The sequence below is a fragment of the Ranitomeya imitator genome, chromosome 6, assembly GCF_032444005.1.
Source record: "Ranitomeya imitator isolate aRanImi1 chromosome 6, aRanImi1.pri, whole genome shotgun sequence".
Taxonomy (NCBI): domain Eukaryota; kingdom Metazoa; phylum Chordata; class Amphibia; order Anura; family Dendrobatidae; genus Ranitomeya; species Ranitomeya imitator.
The window spans coordinates 298,931,112-298,951,989 of NC_091287.1; the positions used below are offsets into that span (position 1 = coordinate 298,931,112).

Below are 20,878 nucleotides of genomic sequence, written 5' to 3' on the forward strand. Positions count from 1 at the left end.
ACCTTTGTTACACCATGCGATCATGCCGCCACAGCGGGACACTAGACGACGAAAGAAAGTTTCAAACGATCTGCTACGACGTACGATTCTCTGCGGGGTCCCTGATCGCAGGAGCGTGTCACACTGCGAGATCGTAACTATATCGCTGGAACGTCACGAATCGTGCCGTCGTAGCGATCAAAATGCTACTGTGTGACGGTACCCTAACTCTATCCTGGAACAGTTCCTGCATGGTAGGCAACGCAAGCCGTTTCATTGGGGTCTTTATCCACGGTGACTCCGAGCTCTGGATGTTGCTGTACCTCAGGGTGTATTGTGGGCAAGTCACTTTCAATTTCCTGCCCTCCGGTTCTGCCTTGGGACATGTAGTTCCACACAGCCTCGGGCTCCCGGTGCCTGGTTTCTGCACGCTTCAGCGTAGAGGGAGCTCAATCGTAGCTCTCCTCTAGCTCCTGTGCTCCTTCTCTGTTCCTTGTCTGCTCCAGACTAACTCCCCCAGACCAGAATGTATATCTATCTAGGGAAGCTCCCCTGAAACCGGGTTTAGAGCTCCCCCTTCTGGCCTGGAGTCAGAAAGCGTTGCATGTACAGATTACCTGTCAGAGGGATTCTCCTCGTTTCCAGGCATGGCATCACCCTCTCCGAGAGGAAGGAAATACCACTGTAGTACCTGAACTCCTGGGATGCCACATATGCACAATCAAGCACAGGTAATACTTCCATTGAGGAATGTACACACAATGCAATGTATTTATAAGCATTAGATTGTTGTACCTCCTAAGTGCACAGTAATATACTAACTTCATTTGTACACTGGTTAGAGATGAGCACCTGCCGTAAGTAAGTGGACTTGATTTTACACTAGACCTGGAAAGTAAACATTTTGTGATGGTTTTTTTTCTCTCTGTGTAACTCGCTCTTTAATTGCTAGATAAGTATATATACGAGCACAAGCGGATATATACTTATCATTTATATGTTTCCCCTTTCAGCACAATTCATTAGATCGTTTAACACTAACTGGATGATGCTTCTTCTACAGGAGCTGATATTCTCCGTTGAAGGTTTTAAACCGTTTGGCTGGTACTTGACATTAGTACAATTTGGGTTTTACTCTATGTTCGGATTAGTAGAACTTCAACTGACGCAAGATAAACGCAGAAGGTCAGTACAAATATATATTTATATTATTCCGCAGTTCTAATATGTTTTTGTAAATGTCATCGCTCAGACTTCTAGCTCTACGAAGAGACATAGTTGCATAGATATACATATACACAGCTTGTTTGCTGCTCTAATGCGAGTGCTTGGATCGGCGGATGTAAGGCATGAGGGTTCAGCGTTTCATAATAATTCTAATATCTAGTGTAATAAATGTTAAAAAGCGGTGATGAGGAATAAGTACTTAACTGCCGCCGTTAAAAGGCGTATCGGCGGTCGTTAAGGGGTTAAGGTGTGTACTGGCTTTCAAAGCCTGAAGCGATTAAAATACCGTATTTTTCAGGTTATAAGACACACCCCAAATTTTGAGGAGAAAAATAGGAAAAAAACTTTAAAAAAAATTAAATGCTGGTGCTTCTTATAATCCATGCGTCTTATTGCATACAGAGAGTGGTGGCTGTGGTGAAGCGAGGTCCCAGGGTTGCTGCTAAAGGAGGCAAGAGTGGAGCGTTGCTGCAGGCTGGGATGAGGGGGTGTTCGGAGCTGCGGTGGCTCTACTGACATTTTTTGAAATCCCAGAGCCCCCGCACTTACATGGTTTACTAATGCGGTGGACTCTGGGAAAATGGCTGTCGGGAGCGGTGCATGCGCAGATGGAGGGGGGGGGGGGTAGTGCGTATTAAAATGTGGAAAGTTACAAAAGGTTGAACATATGCACAGCAAGTCATTTTTACATTGCAATGCATATGTTCTAATTTTTCTTTTTATTTATGCTGAATTCACCTAAAAAAGACCATGTACACACATCAGTATGTCCATTCCTCTGTCTGTCTCAGGAGTACACATTTTTTGTCCCAAAGGCCACAATGCCATACAGAACCAATCCCAAGGGCCGCAAAAATTTAAATGGATACTTGCATGAATACATCACCAGAATCCCCATCAGTACATTAGTACATCCCGAGAACGAAGTTTTGAGGATTTGGAGAGCTTCTGCTCAGTTTCTGCTCCAAAAAGTAAGCGTGGACATATGTTAAATTCTAGTGAGCTTTTGGAGTAGAAACTGAGCAGAATCTCGCCAACTCCTCTTCATAATCTCAAAAATAATTTTTAAGGATTTATGTCTTAAAAAGGTTGATAAGTCATCAATGTCTGATCGGCTGGGGTCCAACACCTGGCTCCCCGCTGATGAGCTGTTATCAGTGTCGGCGGCCGCCAGCCGGAAGTACCCACTTGCCGAGCTGCTCCGTTTAGTTGTCGTGGCTGTGGCTTAGTACTGGACATTACCTCCTATTCAAATTAATAAGAGGCGGATATGCAGTACCCTACGGCAGCTCCGCAAGTGAGTACTTCCGATCAGCGGTCGCCGACACCGATAGCATCTGATTGGTGGGGTTGCCGAGTGTCGGACCCTGGCTGATCACAAATTGATGACCTAAGCTAACGATAGGCCATCAATGCAAAAGTAGTGGACAACCTCTTTAACATAGCCATGAAGCCCGTTTTGGATTTCTACGTGTACAATTTTAGAACCACCATCCACACATGACTGTATTCCCAGAACCATCGTCGGTACATGAATAAATCGCCAAGCTTAGTACAGTGATCAATTGCAATGTCAGGTCAGACCCCTGTACAATTGTATCGCATGAACATACAGCTCCCAGTATGTTAACAATGGTATTGAGATACTGGCAGGTGTTAAGCAGTCATCATCAGAATGTGGACCATACAGGAACCACAGCCCTTATTTACCTCCCTTTTTGTCTAGATGTAACACAGATACCTTGATGAGATTTCTTGCCCAAAGCCTTTCTCTGCAGACTTCCCCCTTCATCTTCAGTAGCAATTCCTGATATGGTGCCCTTAAAAAAAAATAAAAGTATCAATATACTGCCCCATAAATAGAAATCTCTCCCAAGCTGTTCCCCTGAATAAATTGCCCCTCACTGTACTTATTGCATAAAATATCCTCCCCACACTGCCCCTCTGCAAAATATCTCCACATTATTCAATTGTATTCTCCTCTGATAGACACAAATAAATTTGAATAGTAGGATGTCCAATACCAGTGGTGTCTGACAGCAGCTTATAGCTTTTGTCCCATTTGGGGGAAAAAAATATTCACACAGGCCATATTCATTGTGGAAGTAGTGAATTGCTAGCTTAAAGGTACCATCACACATAACGATATCGTTAACGATATCGTTGCTTTTTGTGACGTAGCAACGATATCGTTAACTAAATCGTTATGCGTGACAGCGACCAACAATCAGGCCCCTGCTGGGAGATCGTTGGTCGCTGGGGAATGATCAGGACTTTATTTAGTCGCTGATCACCCGCTGACATCGCTGAATCGGCGTGTGTGACGCCGATTCAGCGATGTCTTCACTGGTAACCAGGGTAAACATCGGGTTACTAAGCGCAGGGCCGCGCTTAGTAACCCGATGTTTACCCTGGTTACCATTGTAAAAGTAAAAAAAAACACTACATACTTACATTCCTGTCATGTTCCCCCGGCGTCAGCTTCCCTGCGTCCCCCAGTGTCAGCGCCGGCCGTAAAGCAGAGCACAGCGGTGACGTCACCGCTCTGCTTTCCGGCCAGCGCTTACACAGTGTAGGGAAGCTGACGCTGGGGGACGCGACAGGAATGTAAGTACGTAGTGTGTTTTTTTTTTTTTTTTTTTTACAATGGTAACCAGGGTAAACATCGGGTTACTAAGAGCGGCCCTGCGCTTAGTAACCCGATGTTTACCCTGGTTACCCGGGGACTTCGGCATCGTTGGTCGCTGGAGAGCTGTCTGTGTGACAGCTCTCCAGCAACCACACAACGACTTACCAACGATCACGGCCAGGTCGTATCGCTGGATGTGATCGTTGGTAAATCGTTAAGTGTAACGGTACCTTAAGGCTATGTTCACACATTGTTGTTTTTTTTTTTTTTTTTGCTGCGTTTTTGTTGTCTCTATTGCATTTTGATAAAGTTTAGTGGCCCACAAAAAGCCTGATTTAACTTCCTTAGGTTTTTACACCAAAACAGGCAAAACTGATACCTGCCTTTTTTGCTGCATTTTTGCACTTTCCCATTGTTTCCTATGGGTGAAAAAAGACTGCAGATATGCTGAAAAAATCCTGAAAGAAGTGAGATGCTGCAGTTTTCAAAAGCGTAGCAGTTTTCCAAATCAGCCAGGAAAAAAACTGTGCATGAGATTTCTGAAATCTCATAGCCCTTGCTGGTACTATGAAGTTTAAATTTGCATAGAAAACACTGCAAAAACACAAAGTGTGAACATAGCCTAAAGGTACCGTCACACTGAACGATATCGCTAGCGATCCGTGACGTTGCAGCGTCCTGGCTAGCGATATCGTTCAGTTTGACACGCAGCAGCGATCAGGATCCTGCTGTGATGTCGTTGGTCGCTGCAGAAAGTCCAGAACTTTGTTTTCAGTTCACCACCTGACAGCACACTGGAGGACGTCCTTCTTATCCTTGATGGGACAGGAACACGAGAGGTTAAAAGGACCCTCCCCCTACCACCCTTCAGTGTTTTTCCTGTCCCATCAGGGATAGGAACGGACGAGAGGATCTGCCGTTCTGTGCGGGGGGATGTGGATCGGGGGGGCTCAGCCTCACCCTTCCCTCCATGAGACACCCGCTGGCTGACACCCGTCCGAGGGTCCCTCAGCCTACCAGTGTAGCGCTGCTCCTGGGTTGGGGATCGCTTCTCCCTGGCGGGGGCTCTCGATCTCTCCGTCTGTCCCCTGGTGTGCGCGGCCCAGCGGCGGCCTCTGCTGGCGTCGGCGTCTCCATGCGGCCGCTGGGGGAACCAGTTCATCGCCGCACCTTCCTCTCTTTCCGGCCGCACGTCACTTCCGGTTTGCGGCTGAGGGGGATGGACGGCGTCTCTGCTACAGGAAGTGCAGGGAAAAGAGCGGTGGAGAACGCTGGAGCGTCGTTTTGAAGTGAGGAACAGAATAAAAGGTATGGTGCAGGGGCAGTAGCGATCTCTAGAGCATCATGGAGGATGCAGCGCTAGTAAGTAGGGAAGCCCTGGGTGAAAAAAAAAAAAAAAAGAGAACGCTAGTGTTTGATATATATATATATATATATATATATATATATATATATATATATATATATATATATATATATATATATATATATATATATATATATATATATATATATATATATATATATATATATATATATATATATATATATATATATATCTTCATAGGCAGCCTCCCTATCTGAGAAATCGGTAAAGATACCCAATAGGAATAAGAAGTGTCCTATCTGTGCGGTTAAGCTAAAGGATTCCTGGCAGAAACCCCTATGTGAAGCATGCACCTGCAAAGTCATAGGAGAGGAACAGGCGTCTCCTATGTCTAATATGAGAGCCATGATAAGGGAGGAAGTTCAGGCTTCAGTCTCAAGTCTGGTACTCCCTCAAGTCTCACCTTCGGAGAGGCCGAGGAAAAGACCGAGGGTCGAGCACTCTTCCATAGACTCATCATCCTGTGGGTCGGAGGTAGAGGAGGAAGATGAGAGTAGAGATCCCCCGGAGAAAGGGAGAAGATATCTGTTCTCCGCTGCAGACACAGGAGAACTGTTGGAAGCAGTGCGGCATACCATGCAGATCGAGGAGCCGCAGCCATCTTGCTCCGTTCAAGATGAAATGTTTGGGGGCTTGCGCTCACAAACATCTAAAGTCTTCCCTGTAAACTCCCATATCAGATCTATGATTCTGGAGGAATGGGAGGAAGCCGAGAAAAGACTGACTATCCCTAAGGACTTCAGACTTCGCTTGCCGTTTAATCCAGAGGAAGTTAAGGAGTGGGTCGATGTACCAAAGATTGACATACCCTTGGCTAAAGTCTCCAAAAGGACGGCGATTACGTTTGAAGACTCGTCCAATTTGAAAGAGCCCATGGACAGGAAGGCAGATGGCCTTCTAAAAAGGATTATTGGAGCTAATATTGCAGCGACATCAGTAGCCCGCTCCATGGACCTTTGGCTAGATGATCATCAAGATCAATTGATAGCTAAAACTCCCAGAGATACTATTCTAAAATCCCTACCTTTGCTAAAACTATCAACTACCTTCTTGGCAGACGCATCTGCAGAATCGGTTAGGTTCGCAGCTAGAGGTCAATCTCTATCGAATGCAGCCCGTAGAGCTATCTGGCTTAAGAGCTGGTCGGGGGACATGCATTCTAAGAATGAATTGTGTTCTATACCCTTTTCCGGGGGCAAGGTCTTCGGACCGGTCCTCGACGATATTTTAGAAAAAGCTGCAGATGTCAAGAAAGGTTTTCCGGAAGAGAAGCCTAAAAAATTCCAGCCCTTTCGGAGGCCCCGCTATAATCAAAAACCCGATTATAGGGGTAAGGGAAAGCAGGGTAGATGGAGCTACCAAAAAGGGGGGGATAACAGGCCTAAAAATAAAGAAACAAGCTACTCTGGACCCAGGGTCCAGTTACCGCAGAAAATGACGCCATCAGAGTAGGGGGTCGTCTGACAGGATTTCTGGGAGGTTGGAGGGAGATCACAACAAGTCCATGGGTCTTACAGATAGTATCCCAGGGATACAAAATAGAATTCACATCCCTTCCTCCCGAAAGATTCCTGGTATCCAGCTCCCATCTAAAACTGTCATCCCCCATGTGGTCAGATATTCAAGACCTTTTAAAAATGGCGGCCATTGTTCCGGTACACCCTCAGGAAGAGTGCAGGGGTCACTACTCCAATCTCTTCTCGGTAACAAAACCATCGGGAGAATCGAGAACGATTATAAATTTAAAACATCTGAACAATTGGGTCCTTTACAAAAGGTTCAAGATGGAGTCGATTCGGTCCACCATCCCCCTGTTGGGAAAAGACATGGTAATGTGCACTCTAGACTTAAAGAGTGCATATTACCATGTACCCATCTATCTAAATCATCAGAGGTTCCTGCGGTTCGCGGTAATCTTGGAAGGAAAGATCTTCCATTTCCAATTCCGCTGTCTCCCCTTCGGACTGGCTTCCGCTCCCAGGGTTTTTACAAAACTTATGGTAGAAGTAGTCGCTTTCCTGAGGAATCAGGATATAAGGGTGGTCCCCTATTTAGACGACTTCTTAATAGGGGCAGACTCAGAAGTCCAGCTCAGGATCAACTGTCAGTCCCTCATCTCAACACTAGAGAATCTAGGATGGATTGTAAATTGGCAAAAATCAGATCTAATCCCAAAACCCAGAATAAAATTCTTGGGAGTCATGCTCGATTCGCAAGCAAGAATGTCCTTTCTTCCAGAGGACAGGCTGAAGGGCATAATACAGAAGATCCGTCACTTTTCCCGAGGTCGAAATACGATCAGAGACGGGATGAAGATACTAGGTCTGATAACGGCGTGTATTCCCTGCGTAAGATGGAGCCAGTTTCATTCTCGACAGCTTCAGAGGGGAGTCCTGAGGAGCTGGAACAGAAGACAGAACTCACTGAACCGGACCCTGAGCCTTACTCCGCAGATCAAAAGATCTCTGGGGTGGTGGACTCTTCCCAGGAACCTCCGACTGGGGGTGCCATGGCTTCAAACACCAAGCGTTTCAGTTACAACAGACTCCAGTCAGCTCGGTTGGGGAGGTCATGTACTGGGAAGATATTTTCAAGGTCGCTGGGAAGAGGAAGACGGCAACCAGTCATCAAACCACAGAGAACTACAGGCGGTTTGGGAGGTCTTGACGGCGGCACAGCATCTGCTGCAGAACAAACACGTGAAGGTCTTCTCAGACAACACGACAACGGTAGCCTTCCTGCGGCATCAAGGGGGTCCAAGACATCCGGCGTTTCAAGACCTGGCGGAATGGATATTCAGGTGGGCAGAAAGGTCGGTTCTGTCAATCACGGCGATCCACCTGGAGGGTTCCAGGAACCAGTTGGCAGATTTCCTCAGCAGGAAAAGCGTGTCCCCCACGGAGTGGGAACTAAACAACGAGGTGTTCAAAGATTTGTGTCAACGTTGGGGGATGCCGACGGTGGACCTATTCGCTACAAAGGGAAACGTGAAGATCAAGGTCTTCTACTCCCTAAACCCTTGGGAGAGTCCAGCCGCGATCGATGCCTTCTCACAACCCTGGAATCGCGGTTTCCTGTATGCATTTCCTCCTCTAGCGATGATTCCGAGGACACTCAGAAAGATCTGCGAGGACGGGGCCAAGGTCATTCTCATAGCTCCTCACTGGCCGAAACGCAGTTGGTTTCCATTGTTGAGAAAACTGTCAGTGGAAGAACCCCTCCTGTTACCAGAAAGAGAGGATCTTCTTCTACAAGGGCCAGTTCTACACCAGAATCCAGGAGCACTCCAGCTGGCGGCCTGTATCCTGAACGGAAGGTCTTGAGAGCAAAAGGGCTTTCGGATGATGTCATTTCTACCCTTCAAGCCAGCAGGAAGCCGGTAACATCGGCTATTTATTTGAAAATATGGAAGCGATTCTGTGGGTTTTGCGGAGAGACGACAGTTGATACTGACCATCCAAATACCCCCAAAATTCTTGACTTTTTGCAGTCAGGGTTTCAAAAAGGTCTTAGACCAAGTACATTAAGGGTCCAGATAGCGGCCCTAAGTGTATTCTTTGATTCTTCCCTTTCTGCTCATCCCTGGATTAGCCGTTTCTCTAGAGCTGTCCAGAGACTAAAACCACTGATTAGAAGGTCAGTCCCGCCGTGGGATCTGAACTTGGTTCTAAATTTCCTATGTGAGCCGGCGTGGGATGTATCAGGGGATATAGAAGTTGATAAACTCTCACTCAAAACCGCATTTTTAGTTGCGATCACGTCGGCAAAAAGATTGGGGGAACTACAGGCTCTGGCGGTGCAGAATCCATATTTGCAGATATTCGAGGATAAACTAGTATTCAGACTCGATCCGGCGTTTCTCCCTAAAGTCGTGTCAGATTCCAATATAAATCAGGAAATTGTTTTACCATCATTTTGCCAGTTCCCTAAAAATCAGAAGGAAAGATTTTATCATAACTTAGATGTAAGAGACTCGGTGCTCAGGTACCTCGAATTATCCAGACCCTGGAGACGGGACAACAATTTGTTTGTCCAGTTCAGGGGTCCAAATAAAGGTAGGAAAGCGTCTAAAGCGACTATCGCACGGTGGATAAAATCCACGATCAACTTAGCCTATAGAGCTAGCGGGCAAAATTCCCCGGTCAACATCAAAGCCCATTCATCTAGGGCCATGGCCACGTCATGGGCAGAGAAAGGGGGGGGCGACGGCAGATCAGATCTGCAGAGCTGCATCATGGTCTAGCCTTGGTACCTTTTCAAAACACTATAAGTTAGATGTAGTATCGCCTCAGTTGGCTTTTGGTAGGAAGGTACTTCAAGCAGTGGTCCCACCCTGAATACCATTCTCCTTTGGTATTTCTCCAGTGTGCTGTCAGGTGGTGAACTGGAAAACAGTAATTAGACCTACTGGTAATTGTATTTCCAGGAATCCATCCTGACAGCACTATTAGTTCCCTCCCTAATGTATCATCTTTATACTCATGTGATGTAACATTTGTATGATTGATTATTTTGTTGGAATAAACCTGTGTTTTTGCATCCATCCAGATGTGTTACTTTGGAAAAGCACTGAAGGGTGGTAGGGGGAGGGTCCTTTTAACCTCTCGTGTTCCTGTCCCATCAAGGATAAGAAGGACGTCCTCCAGTGTGCTGTCAGGATAGATTCCTGGAAATACAATTACCAGTAGGTCTAATTACTGTTTTCGTCGCTGGACTCCCTGCAGATATCGCTGAATCGGAGTGTGTGACGCCGATTCAGCGATGTCTTCACTGGTAACCAGGGTAAACATCGGGTTACTAAGCGCAGGGCCGCGCTTAGTAACCCGATGTTTACCCTGGTTACCAGCGTAAAAGTTAAAAAAAACAACCACTACATACTTACCTTCCGCTGTCTGTCCCCGGCGCTGTGCTTCTCTGCACTGGCTGTGAGCGCCGGCCAACCGGAAAGCACAGCGGTGACGCACCGCTCTGCTTTCCGGCTGCTGTGCTCACAGTCAGTGCAGGAAAGCACAGCGCCGGGAACAGACAGCGGAAGGTAAGTATGTATGTTTGTTTTTTTTTTAACTTTTACGATGGTAACCAGGGTAAACATCGGATTACTAAGCGCGGCCCTGGTTACCGGCATGGTTGGTCGCTGGAGAGCTGTCTGTGTGACAGCTCTCCAGCGACCAAACAGCGACGCTGCAGCGGTCGACATCGTTGCCGGTATCGCTGCAGCGTCGCTTAGTGTGACCGTACCTTTAGTCTTGAAGAGGTGGGAGATAAATTGATAAAATTGCATTTATGTGTCTGGGTTTTAAGGATATGCGCTATATTGTTTATCTTTTTCAGAATTCCTGCAAAAACCTACATGATCATAGCTTTCCTGACAGTGGGCACCATGGGCCTTTCAAACACTTCTCTGGGGTATCTGAATTATCCTACTCAGGTCATTTTTAAATGCTGTAAGCTGATCCCTGTCATGATTGGAGGTGTATTTATTCAAGGTAGGAATTTCTCTTTTTGTATGTACTAAATAAACCATCGGTTAGGAGAACAGAGTCTTTCGCATCCCTTTATTTTGCCAATAGAATATATGATATGTGTCACTTCTATTGCTTTGTCCAGTGAATAATAAAACTCTGATTATCAGAAAATGACTTCTAATTAACAATATGAATTGTGTTATAATACAAATGCATGTAAATAAGTCTAAATTGATCATTAACCCCTTTATGATCGGACGATTTTTCCGTTTATGCACTTTTGTGTTTTCTTCTCATTCTTCCAACGGGCTTAACTTTTTATTTTTCCATCAACATTGCTGTGTAAGGGTTTGCTTTTATGCAGGACGAGTTCTAATTTTGAGTGACATAATTCACTTTACCATACAATATACTGAAAAATGGGGAAAAAATTCGAAGTGCAGTGAAATGACCAAAAAAAAAACTATCTTGCCACAGTTCAGTGTTTTGTTTTTAAGTGTTCATCATATGGCAAAATTACTTTGCAATATGATTCTACACGTCAGTGTAATTATAGCGATATCAAATGTGTAAAGTTTTTTTTTTATTTCAAATGTTGGGGAGAAAATCATTTGTAAAAAAAAAAATAAATAAATAAAAAATAAATAAAGATAAAATAATTTTTTTTCAATAAAATAAATAAATTCAAAATATTGTAGCCGTTTTCGGAGAGACATAAGATTTTAATATTTCTGTTCATGGAGCTGTGTGATTTTTTTTTTTTTTTTTTTTTACATGGCAAGCTGAAATTTTTATCAATAGTGTTGTATGCACCTCAAAATGTTTTGATGGCTTTTTATTTCATTCCGTGCCAGATTTGTGGCAAATGAACAAAAAGCAATTGTGGTTCTTTATTGTTATGACTTTTATGGTTTTGTTTTTTTACGTTTTAATCAGACTTTTTACAGATGCAAGAATGGCAAGCATGTTGTGTTTTTTTTTTTTTTTATTCTTTTTTTATTCCATGGGGGGAGGGTGGTTTGTGAAAGTTTTTCTCTGCGATCATCTGACAACTTGCTTAATACTTTGCAATGCCCTGGTAACCCATTGTGTGATCTTCTTACTTGTAGGATATGATAGACACATGTAATGGTGTGCCCCCCTGACCCTTCGCCTTATATGCCACTGTCAGAGATTGAGAGCCACATTTAGTAGCAGTAGTGGATGTTGCTCATATCTGATCATTGCTGTTAAGGTACCGTCACACTCAGCGACGCTGCAGCGATATAGACAACGAGCCGACCTAAACTAGATCGCTGGAGCGTCGCTGTTTAGGTCGCTGTAGAGACGTCAAACACAGCAACTCCAGAACGATGCAGGAGCGATCCAGTGACGTAACGGCGACTCACTTCTCGTTCTCGCTGGTTGTTAGCTCCATGTCAAACAGCCGGAGTGTACCGATCCGACACACATCTTGGGGCCCTATGCTCGTTGCTGGCGTCGTTGCTTTTGATGTCAAACATGACGATACGCGCCGACCCGGCGACGAAATAAAGTTCTTGACTTCTAGCTCCAACCAGCGATTGCACAGCGGGATCCAGATCGCTGCTGTGTGTCAAACACAACGAGATCGCTATCCAGGACGCTGCAACGTCACGGATTGTTGTCGTTCTCTTTGCAAAGTTGCTGAGTGTGACGGTACCTTTAGTGGCAGAAGCTAACAATGTAACAGAGCTAGCAGTTGGAGTATTGTGCTGGCTCCGCTTCTGAGCCTGCCCCATACGTGGGGACTCAACATTGGCGTAAACAGTTAGTCCAGTGTCAAGAAGGGATTAAATTACAGGGTGGAGATGGTTCTTGGTAAGTTCCTTTACTTAACAGTAGTTTATATGCTACATATGGTATATATTATATCAAACTGCCTCGCTTGCCTTCTTCATATAGTGCATCCTGGTGCCAAGAAAACTTGATTCTTTTGAACAAGCCAACTTCTTCTACTGCTTTGATGGATAGATAAATCCATGTATATCATATAGTCATCAGATATCCATTATTGTTCTCTAATTACCAGGATGTATTTGGATAAACCTGATGAGTATCTTTAAAATGATAAGACTCCTGCTGGTTTTTGTTCATTGTGCCTCCCAAAAATTAGAATAGAAAACGATCAAAAAATATTATGTGCCAAAAAATGGTACCAATAAAAACACCAACTCGTCCCGCAAAAAAATGTGCCTCCTCCTGCCTGTCAGCGGAAGTACTGAAAATTTATAGCTCTGAAAACATGGCAATGCAAAAACTTTTTTTTTTTTTTTTTTTTTACAAAAACAAGTGGGGTGGGGGGGATTTAGTGTGTGATAGCAGGAAATCATAAAAAGATATATATAAATCTGGTATCTCTGTTATTGCACCAACCCAAACAATAACATCGTCAAATCACTCGAGGAACATCGAAAACAATAAATAAAAGCGATTCTTCACTTACTATTGACTTGGTTATTCCGCCTCCCAAAGGTCGCAGTAAGAATTTCCTCACATTCACTCTGCGCTCTACATTTTTGGAAAACACCCATGGAGTTAAAATCGTCACTATGGGGGGGGTTCTGCTGTTGTGGCACCTTTAGGTGCTCTAATATTGTGACATGGCTCTTCAAATCTGCACTCTGATATTGGGCTCCTTCCCTTCTGAGCTTTGCACTGTGCCGTTTTTGACCACATATGGGGTATTTCTGTACTCCGGAGACATTGCATAACAATTTTTTTGTCCATTTTCTGCTATTCTCCCTTTTGATAATTTATAATTTGGGGCTATAACATTTTAGTTGACAAAAATGCTATGTGGCGTCCACAATCTATTCCAGTCCCTTTTGCACTACAAAAATCAAATGGCGCTCCTTGCCTGCCATTTGCCCAAACAAGAGTTTCTGAGCACATTTGGGGTATCTCTGTACTCAGGAGAAATTGCACAACAAAATGTGTGGTCCATTTTCCCGTTACCTTTGTGAAAATTAAAAATTTGGGTCTAAAACAAAATTTTTGTGGAAAAAAACTTACGTGTACGTAGAAGCGCAAAACAGTCGTTGTCCGGTGCGTTTTCCACTTGAAAGCGTCCCTTGAAAGGAATTGAAAGCCTTTGTTTTAACATGTATCCATTATAAAACGACATTTGGGATGATGAGTGCCATGCTCTCTTTTTGTACATGATGAAGTTGGACATATGCATTTTTTCTGATTGGCACCCGTGTCCCTGGAGTTTTAATAAGCCTCGTGACCTCGTAGCTGTGCCGTTCATTTATCTTTTTATGCATATTTTGTGTGGTATAACAATCCTGATTTAAGGGCTTAAGAATGAAGTTTGAAAATTGTTAAATTTTCTATTTTATTTTTTTTGTCATATTTTTTGATACTTTATAAATAAACCCAAGAATCAAATCAACCAAAATTTACCACTCACATGAAATGCAACTTGTCACGAAAAAAAACAAGTCTCTGAATCACTGGGATACATGGAAGGGTTCCAGAGTTATCTCATAAAGTGACACTGGTCAGATTTTTAAAAAATGAGGCCCAGTCATTAACCCTTTCTGACCTCGGATGGGATAGTACGTCCGAGGTCAGTACCCCCGCTTTGATGTGGGCTCCGGCGGTGAGCCCGCATCAAAGCCGGGACATGTCCGCTGTACAAAACAGCTGACATGTGCCCGCAATAGCGGCGGGTGGAATTGTGATCCACCCGCTGCTGTTAACTAAAATGCCGCTGTCAAATGCTGACAGCAGCATTTAACTAGCGCTTCTGGCCGGAAATGCACGCATCGCTGACCCACCGTCACGTGATCGGGGGTCAGCGATGCGTCGGCATCACAACCAGAGGTCTATTGGAGATCTCTATGGTTGTTGATGCCGGATTGCTGTGAGCGCCACCCTGTGGTCGGCGCTCATAGCAATGCAGTAATTCTACTACATAGGAGTCATCTGAGCATCGCTCCTATATAGCAGAGCAGATCAGGCTATGCCAGCTTCTAGCCTCCCATAGAGTCGATTAAAGCATGGCAAAAGTAAAAAAAAAAAAAGTTTAAAAAAAAAAATGAAAAAAATATAAAAGTTTAAATCACCCCCCTTTTGCCCATTGAAAATAAAACAAAAAAATCAAATATAAACGTATATGGTATAGCCGCTTTCAGAATCGCCCGATCTATCAATAAAAAAGGATTAACCTGATCGCTATACCATCTAGCGATAAAAAAAAATTTAAAACGCCAGAAATACGTTATTTTGGTCGCCGCAACATTGTTTAAAAATGCAATATTGGGCGATCAAAAGAATATATCTGCAACACAATGCTATCATTAAAAACGTCAGGTCGGCACGCAAAAAATAAGCCCTCACCCAACCCCAGATCACGAGAAATGGAGACACTACAGGTTTCGGAAAATTGTGCAATTTTTTTTTTTTTTTAGCAAAGTTTGAATTTTTTTTTCACCACTTAGATAAAAAATAACCTAGACCTGTTTGGTGTCTATGAACTCGTAATGACCTGGAGAACCAAAATGGTGGGTCGCTTTTAGCATTTAGTGAACCTAGGAAAAAAGCCAAACAAAAAACACGCATGGGATTGCACTTTTTTGCAATTTCACCGCACTTGGAATTTTTTTTCCCGTTTTCTAGTACACGACATGGTAAAACCAATGCTGTCGTTCAAAAGTACAACTCGTTCGCAAAAAATAAGCCCGCAAATGGCCATATTGACTGAAAAATAAAAAAGTTATGGCTCTGGGAAGGAGAAGAAAGAAAAACGAAAAAGCAAAACCGAAAAAAGCTGGGGTCATAAAGGGGTTAACATGCTAAGTGGCTCAGTCCTTACAGTCCTTACAGGGAACCTGTCACCAGTTTTGTGACACAGCAGCTAAAAATATCACCTTATTCAGTGTCTGCGCTGCATTCCCTGAATCCTTATATAACCCCCTGACTCCCGCTGTATGATCATTTTCTAGGTTCGGTCTGATGGACATGGCTTCGGGTCTCCATCCCTTCCCCCCGACTGCTGCTCACCATCCTTCTTTAATTGACGTGGATAATGTCTTCTGCGTCATCCACATTGCTGTGCAACATTTTGCGCCTGCTCAGAAATATTGCGTCCTGCGCGGTATGCTTTGCCCAACTGCAGGCAATTCCGAAAAACAGAACTGTGCATGCATCGGCAAATGTATTTCCAGTACATGTAAGTAATTCCAGTACATGAGCCGGAAATACGTGTGCTACGCATGCGCATTTCTGCTTTTCAGACTTTGAAGGTGTCCTATGATATCGCACCAAGACATTAGAAGCAGATCATTTTAGTCCTAGAAGTTGCAATGTTTGTCCATGAATTTGATATTTTTTTTTCCTGGCACATAACTCAAATGTGTTATTACATTGAGATCTTGGAAATTTGGAGGCACCATGAACTCTTTCACATGTTCCTCATACCGTTTCTCAACAGTTTTTGCAGTGTGGCTACTTCCACTTATGGTAGATTACAGCTATGTTACATAGCTGGTATCTGGTCTTACAGCAGTGGCCAATGCTGAACTCTGATTGCTGTTGTTAACCATTTAAATACGGTACCTCAATCGACAGCAGCATTTAACTGGAGCGGTTGACCACCACCCCTGCACCACAATCACAAGGCACCGATGGCTTAGGCTGGTTTCACACTTGCGTTTTGATCTGCAGCGTTTTAAACGCATCTGCAAGTGCAGGAAAAAACGCATGTAAACGTGTACAAACGCATTGTTTTTTAGACGCATGCGTTTTTCCTGCACTTGTGTTTTTTGTGCGCAAGAGGAGAAATTTCACAAGAGCAAAAACAAGATAACCAGACACCACCAATGGGACTAGAGAGGGCGTATATGATGGGCTCTCTATATGTAGACCCTAGGGCTACTGAAATTTTAACAGCTTGCTACTGTATCCTGTGTCATGATGGATCTTCGCATGGAGAGCTTTTATTTCAACATGGATTTTAGCTTCAAGATGTTTCTTGCCTGTGCTTTTGCTTGGGAGCAAGACCGAAACCACGAAAGATGGAGAAGGAGACAACGTAGGCGTTTTTGGAGGCACCCCATTATTGAAGTGCGTGAGAGCCGTGGAGCCTATCACACGCTCTATGCCGAGCTGAATGCCAACCCGGAGAAATTCCAGGAGTACACGAGAATGTCGCAAGAATCGTCCGGGATTTACTGTCTCGTGTCCAAGGAGCCATACGGTGACAGGACACCCAGCTCCGTTGAGCGATTCCACCCGAGGAACGTCTACTGGTGACATTAAGGTACGTTCAAAATCTAAACCAATGACAGTCCAAATTTTGGTTATTCTGACATGTATTTTTTGTGTATTTTCCTCCTTTTTATGGTGTGGTTAAAAAAAAAAAAAAAAAAAAAGTAGATTGTAATTTTTGTTTTTGTTTGTGTTCATCTTCTAGATTTCTTGCGACAGGGGAGAGTTTATCTTCCCTCCACTTCCAATACCGGCTTGGAATATCCACCCTGTCCGGAATAGTTGTGGACACCTGTCGGGCTTTATGGAATGTACTCCGTGATGAGTTTATACCACTACCCACCGCGGACATGTGGCGTGAAATTGCAGAAAAATTCTGGAATGTGTGTGATTTCCCCAACTGTTTAGGAGCGGTGGATGGAAAGCACATCCGCATTATCAAACCTGCCAGAACCGGATCAGAGTTTTTCAACTACAAAGAATATTTTTCTGTAGTGCTCATGGCAATAGCTGATGCGGACTGTCGCTTCATCGCCGTGGACATTGGAGCTTTTGGCCGTGGCAACGATTCCCAGACTTTCAAGAGCTCGGATATGGGCCGGCGTGTGTATGGCAACAATTTTAATTTTCCCCCTCCACAGCCTCTCCCCAACACTCAAGGCTCACCGCTGCCATTTGTTATGGTTGGGGATGAGGCCTTTCAGATGTGTGAAAATCTACTGAAGCCCTATTCCAGTCGTGACTTGGACCACACTAGAAGGATCTTCAACTACAGACTGACCAGGGCTCGGAGAACAGTAGAGTGTACCTTTGGCATTCTGGTTGCTAAATGGTGCATTCTTGCAACAACCATAAATCTAAAAGTGGAAACAGTCGACGAGGTGGTCAACGCCTGTGTGGTTCTCCACAATTACATAATTACTAAGGAGCGACCCCACATTGAACTGGATGAACCAGTTGCACACCCACTGCCTGATTTCCAGCATCACCCGCTGCGGTCAACTGCAGCCGTTGGTCTCATGCGGGACCAATTTGCTGCCTATTTTGATTCAGATATTGGACGGGTGTCATGGCAGGACAATGTTGTGTAAATGTCCTGTTGTATCTTTATCTGTGACAGTAAGTTTCTACAATGAAAATAATATTTCACATTAATAAACTTTAGTGTTGGTTGTGTTGACCGTGTCTCCTATCTTTTTCCTCTCCAAACCAATGTTGCCCAAAAACGGGCAGTTAGATGTGTATTTAATATCATTTTTTGTAATCCAAAACCAGGAGTGGGTGATACAGGCAGAGGTGCTAGTTATTATGTTAATATCATAATTGACCTCTAATTGTTCCACTCCTTGTTTTGGCTTACAAATACTGATATAAAACACTGGCCACATACTGCTAGTAATGGCAGCCATGTTGCTTTATTGGTAAGCTTGTTGACGTCATTGCGTCATGATTCTCTTCCCATGTATCCATTGGACACAAAATGGAGAGATAATCGCTGTCACGCTATCTATACTCATCAAGTCAGGTGTCAGAAATAATGAATTCATGATAAACATATACAGGCTCAAGAATTCACCATTTCTGACACCTGGGCAGGTGAGCATAGCTATGTAGCGTGTGACAACCATTGTCCCCTCAATTTGTGTGTAATAGATTATGTATAAAGAAGAGAAAATGATGGTTATACAAGGCAGTTATCTACTCAACAGGTCAGGTGTCATAACTTATGAGTTTTTGGACACCTGATCTGTTCAGTAGAGGACTGCACTGTATTTCCACCATTTTCTCTTCATACTGCCACACTAGGCATATACAAAAAGAGATTATGGAGATACATGTTATATTTTTGGGGCCACCTCATATCTGTATACTAAAGACACACATATAGCTGCAGTCTTGTATTTTTAACTACTGGAGATATCTTGTGGCCCAAAAAATAAGTGTGTGGCGACGTTTCTTGGCGCACGGTGTGTGTTGCCGGAGGCGATAGACACAATAAACCAAACATAATTGTGGCAAATCAAACTTGTTTTATTTTGTTAACAAAGTCTAAAACTTATTTTTTTGTACCGCGCCGGCTTGGGGTAGAGTGATGTAAACGGGGGGTGTGAAGAACTGAGGCCTGGCTAACCGTGGACGACGCAGAGGTGGCAGGAGAAGGGGCAATGAAACTAGAAGGGTCTGGAAGTTCGAGGATGGGGCTTGACACATGAGAGGCTTGAGACGCACTGGAAGGGTGAGACAAAACTGACAATACAGACACATCGGTATGTGAAGGGGGAGGAATACTAATTTTTTTTTTTTGTTTTGCCTCGTAGGGGGACGTCTTGGTGGGCTCATATGCTGTAGCGTGGCGGCGGGAGACCCGTCAGGGTCCGGCTGCACTGTCTCACAGTCCATTCCGCTTGTCGAGTGCTCGGCCATGCCAGAGTCCTGCTGCGTCGTGGTGGGGGGGGAACATAAAGCCCTGCCAGGGTCCTGCTGCATCGTGGTGGGGGCGGTCCTGAAAGCCATGGCAGGGTCCTGCTGCATCGTGGTGGGGGCGGTCCTGAAAGCCATGGCAGGGTCCTGCTGCATCGTGGTGGGGCGGTCCTGAAAGCCATGGCAGGGTCCTGCTGCATCGTGGTGGGGGCGGTCCTGAAAGCCACGCCAGGGTCCTGCTGCATCGTGGTGTCAGTGGAGGAGGTCCAAGCCGGAGCAGCGGTGGTGGCGGTGGGATGTCCAACTGCACTCGTCATGGTGTTGGCGCTGTAGTGGAGTCCACCTGTGGAAGGAATTGAGGTGGCCGTGCAGTGGTATGCAGCAGAGGTCGGCATGGAGGTTAATCGTGATAGTGACGGCACAGTTGGATATGCCGCCACTGTCTGCTGTAAATAACTCTGCTGCATAACCTGCACAAAAGCAGCATTGCAGGCCTGCATCACAATGAGCTGGAGATCAGGGCTAAGGTGTTCCGACATGCCCTGCTCAATTTAGTTAAAAAAATGATGAGCTGGCCTCTGGAGGTCGGCTTTCACTTGATCAAGGCTTTTGGTGACCTCCTGGATACGGCAATTCAAGAGGTTATGAGAAACATCCATTCGGTCACCTAAAGCCTTGATTGCTTCGTGTAAAACCAAGCTCAAGTGCAAAAACTCGGGCATGAGTGACCTGTCCGAAGCCCTCTGTCGCTGCCGGGATGAGCCCAAAAAAAGGGTGCAGTGGAGGAGGACTGCGAAAGGGGAAGACCTGATGGGCCAGCTCCCTGGTCTCCAGTTAGTGTGGAAGGCCCACCTGCTGCTGCGCTGCTGGATGGCTGGGACGGGTCCGTGGCTGCCGGATGAAGGACCGCTCCAGAACCTGGGCCGACAGTCGTGCTGTGTGTGCTGCGAAAAAAAGGAAACAGAAAATTAATACCAAAAAATAGCCAGATGCTAAATCCTGTGGAATTTTAAAATACAGATTATGTCAATACAATACAACCGAGAGCATGTGAGAAAAACTTACATTCTCTGGACAAGGACCGGTCTTAAAAATGACAGGACGCGATGATATTTGTACAGTCTGATCCTTGCTCTTGAACCACTGACCGCACGACTCTCTTGGCGCACGTCCTTGTTGACGCGGTCCTTCATGGAACGCCAACGTGTTTTTACTTTGTCCACTGTTAAAAAAAAAAAAAAAAAAAAACATTATGGTCAGGAAATGGACTTTTTGCCGTGCAAAGACAACTGTGTGTGATGAGAGAAACTCCGGAGAGTTTCTTTCATCACACAGTCAAGAGAGCACGGCCAAGGTCTCTGCTGCTTCACACTGCAGTGCAATACTTACCAAATGCACTACGGACCCGTGGCGGGGCATTGTCCCAGCCATCCCACAACGCTTGGGCCACCTCATTCCATAAACGGCGGAGCGTGCTGTTCATCGAATGCAGTGGATCGCGGCTGTCCCACAACGGAACTCGCTCCTGGACCAGGG

The 20,878-nt window shown here is 44.8% G+C and overlaps 1 protein-coding gene across 2 annotated transcripts in view; it reads left to right on the forward strand.

Moving 5' to 3' along the window:
- The window catches only part of SLC35B3 (solute carrier family 35 member B3), a 157,724-nt gene that overhangs the window by 87,805 nt on the left and 49,041 nt on the right, over window positions 1-20,878 (forward strand). For both annotated transcript variants that reach the window (XM_069730679.1, XM_069730680.1), the window contains exons 3-4: window positions 1,043-1,164; window positions 10,554-10,708. In XM_069730679.1, the coding sequence (XP_069586780.1) occupies window positions 1,043-1,164; window positions 10,554-10,708 (277 nt within the window). The remainder of the gene's footprint in view (window positions 1-1,042; window positions 1,165-10,553; window positions 10,709-20,878) is intronic.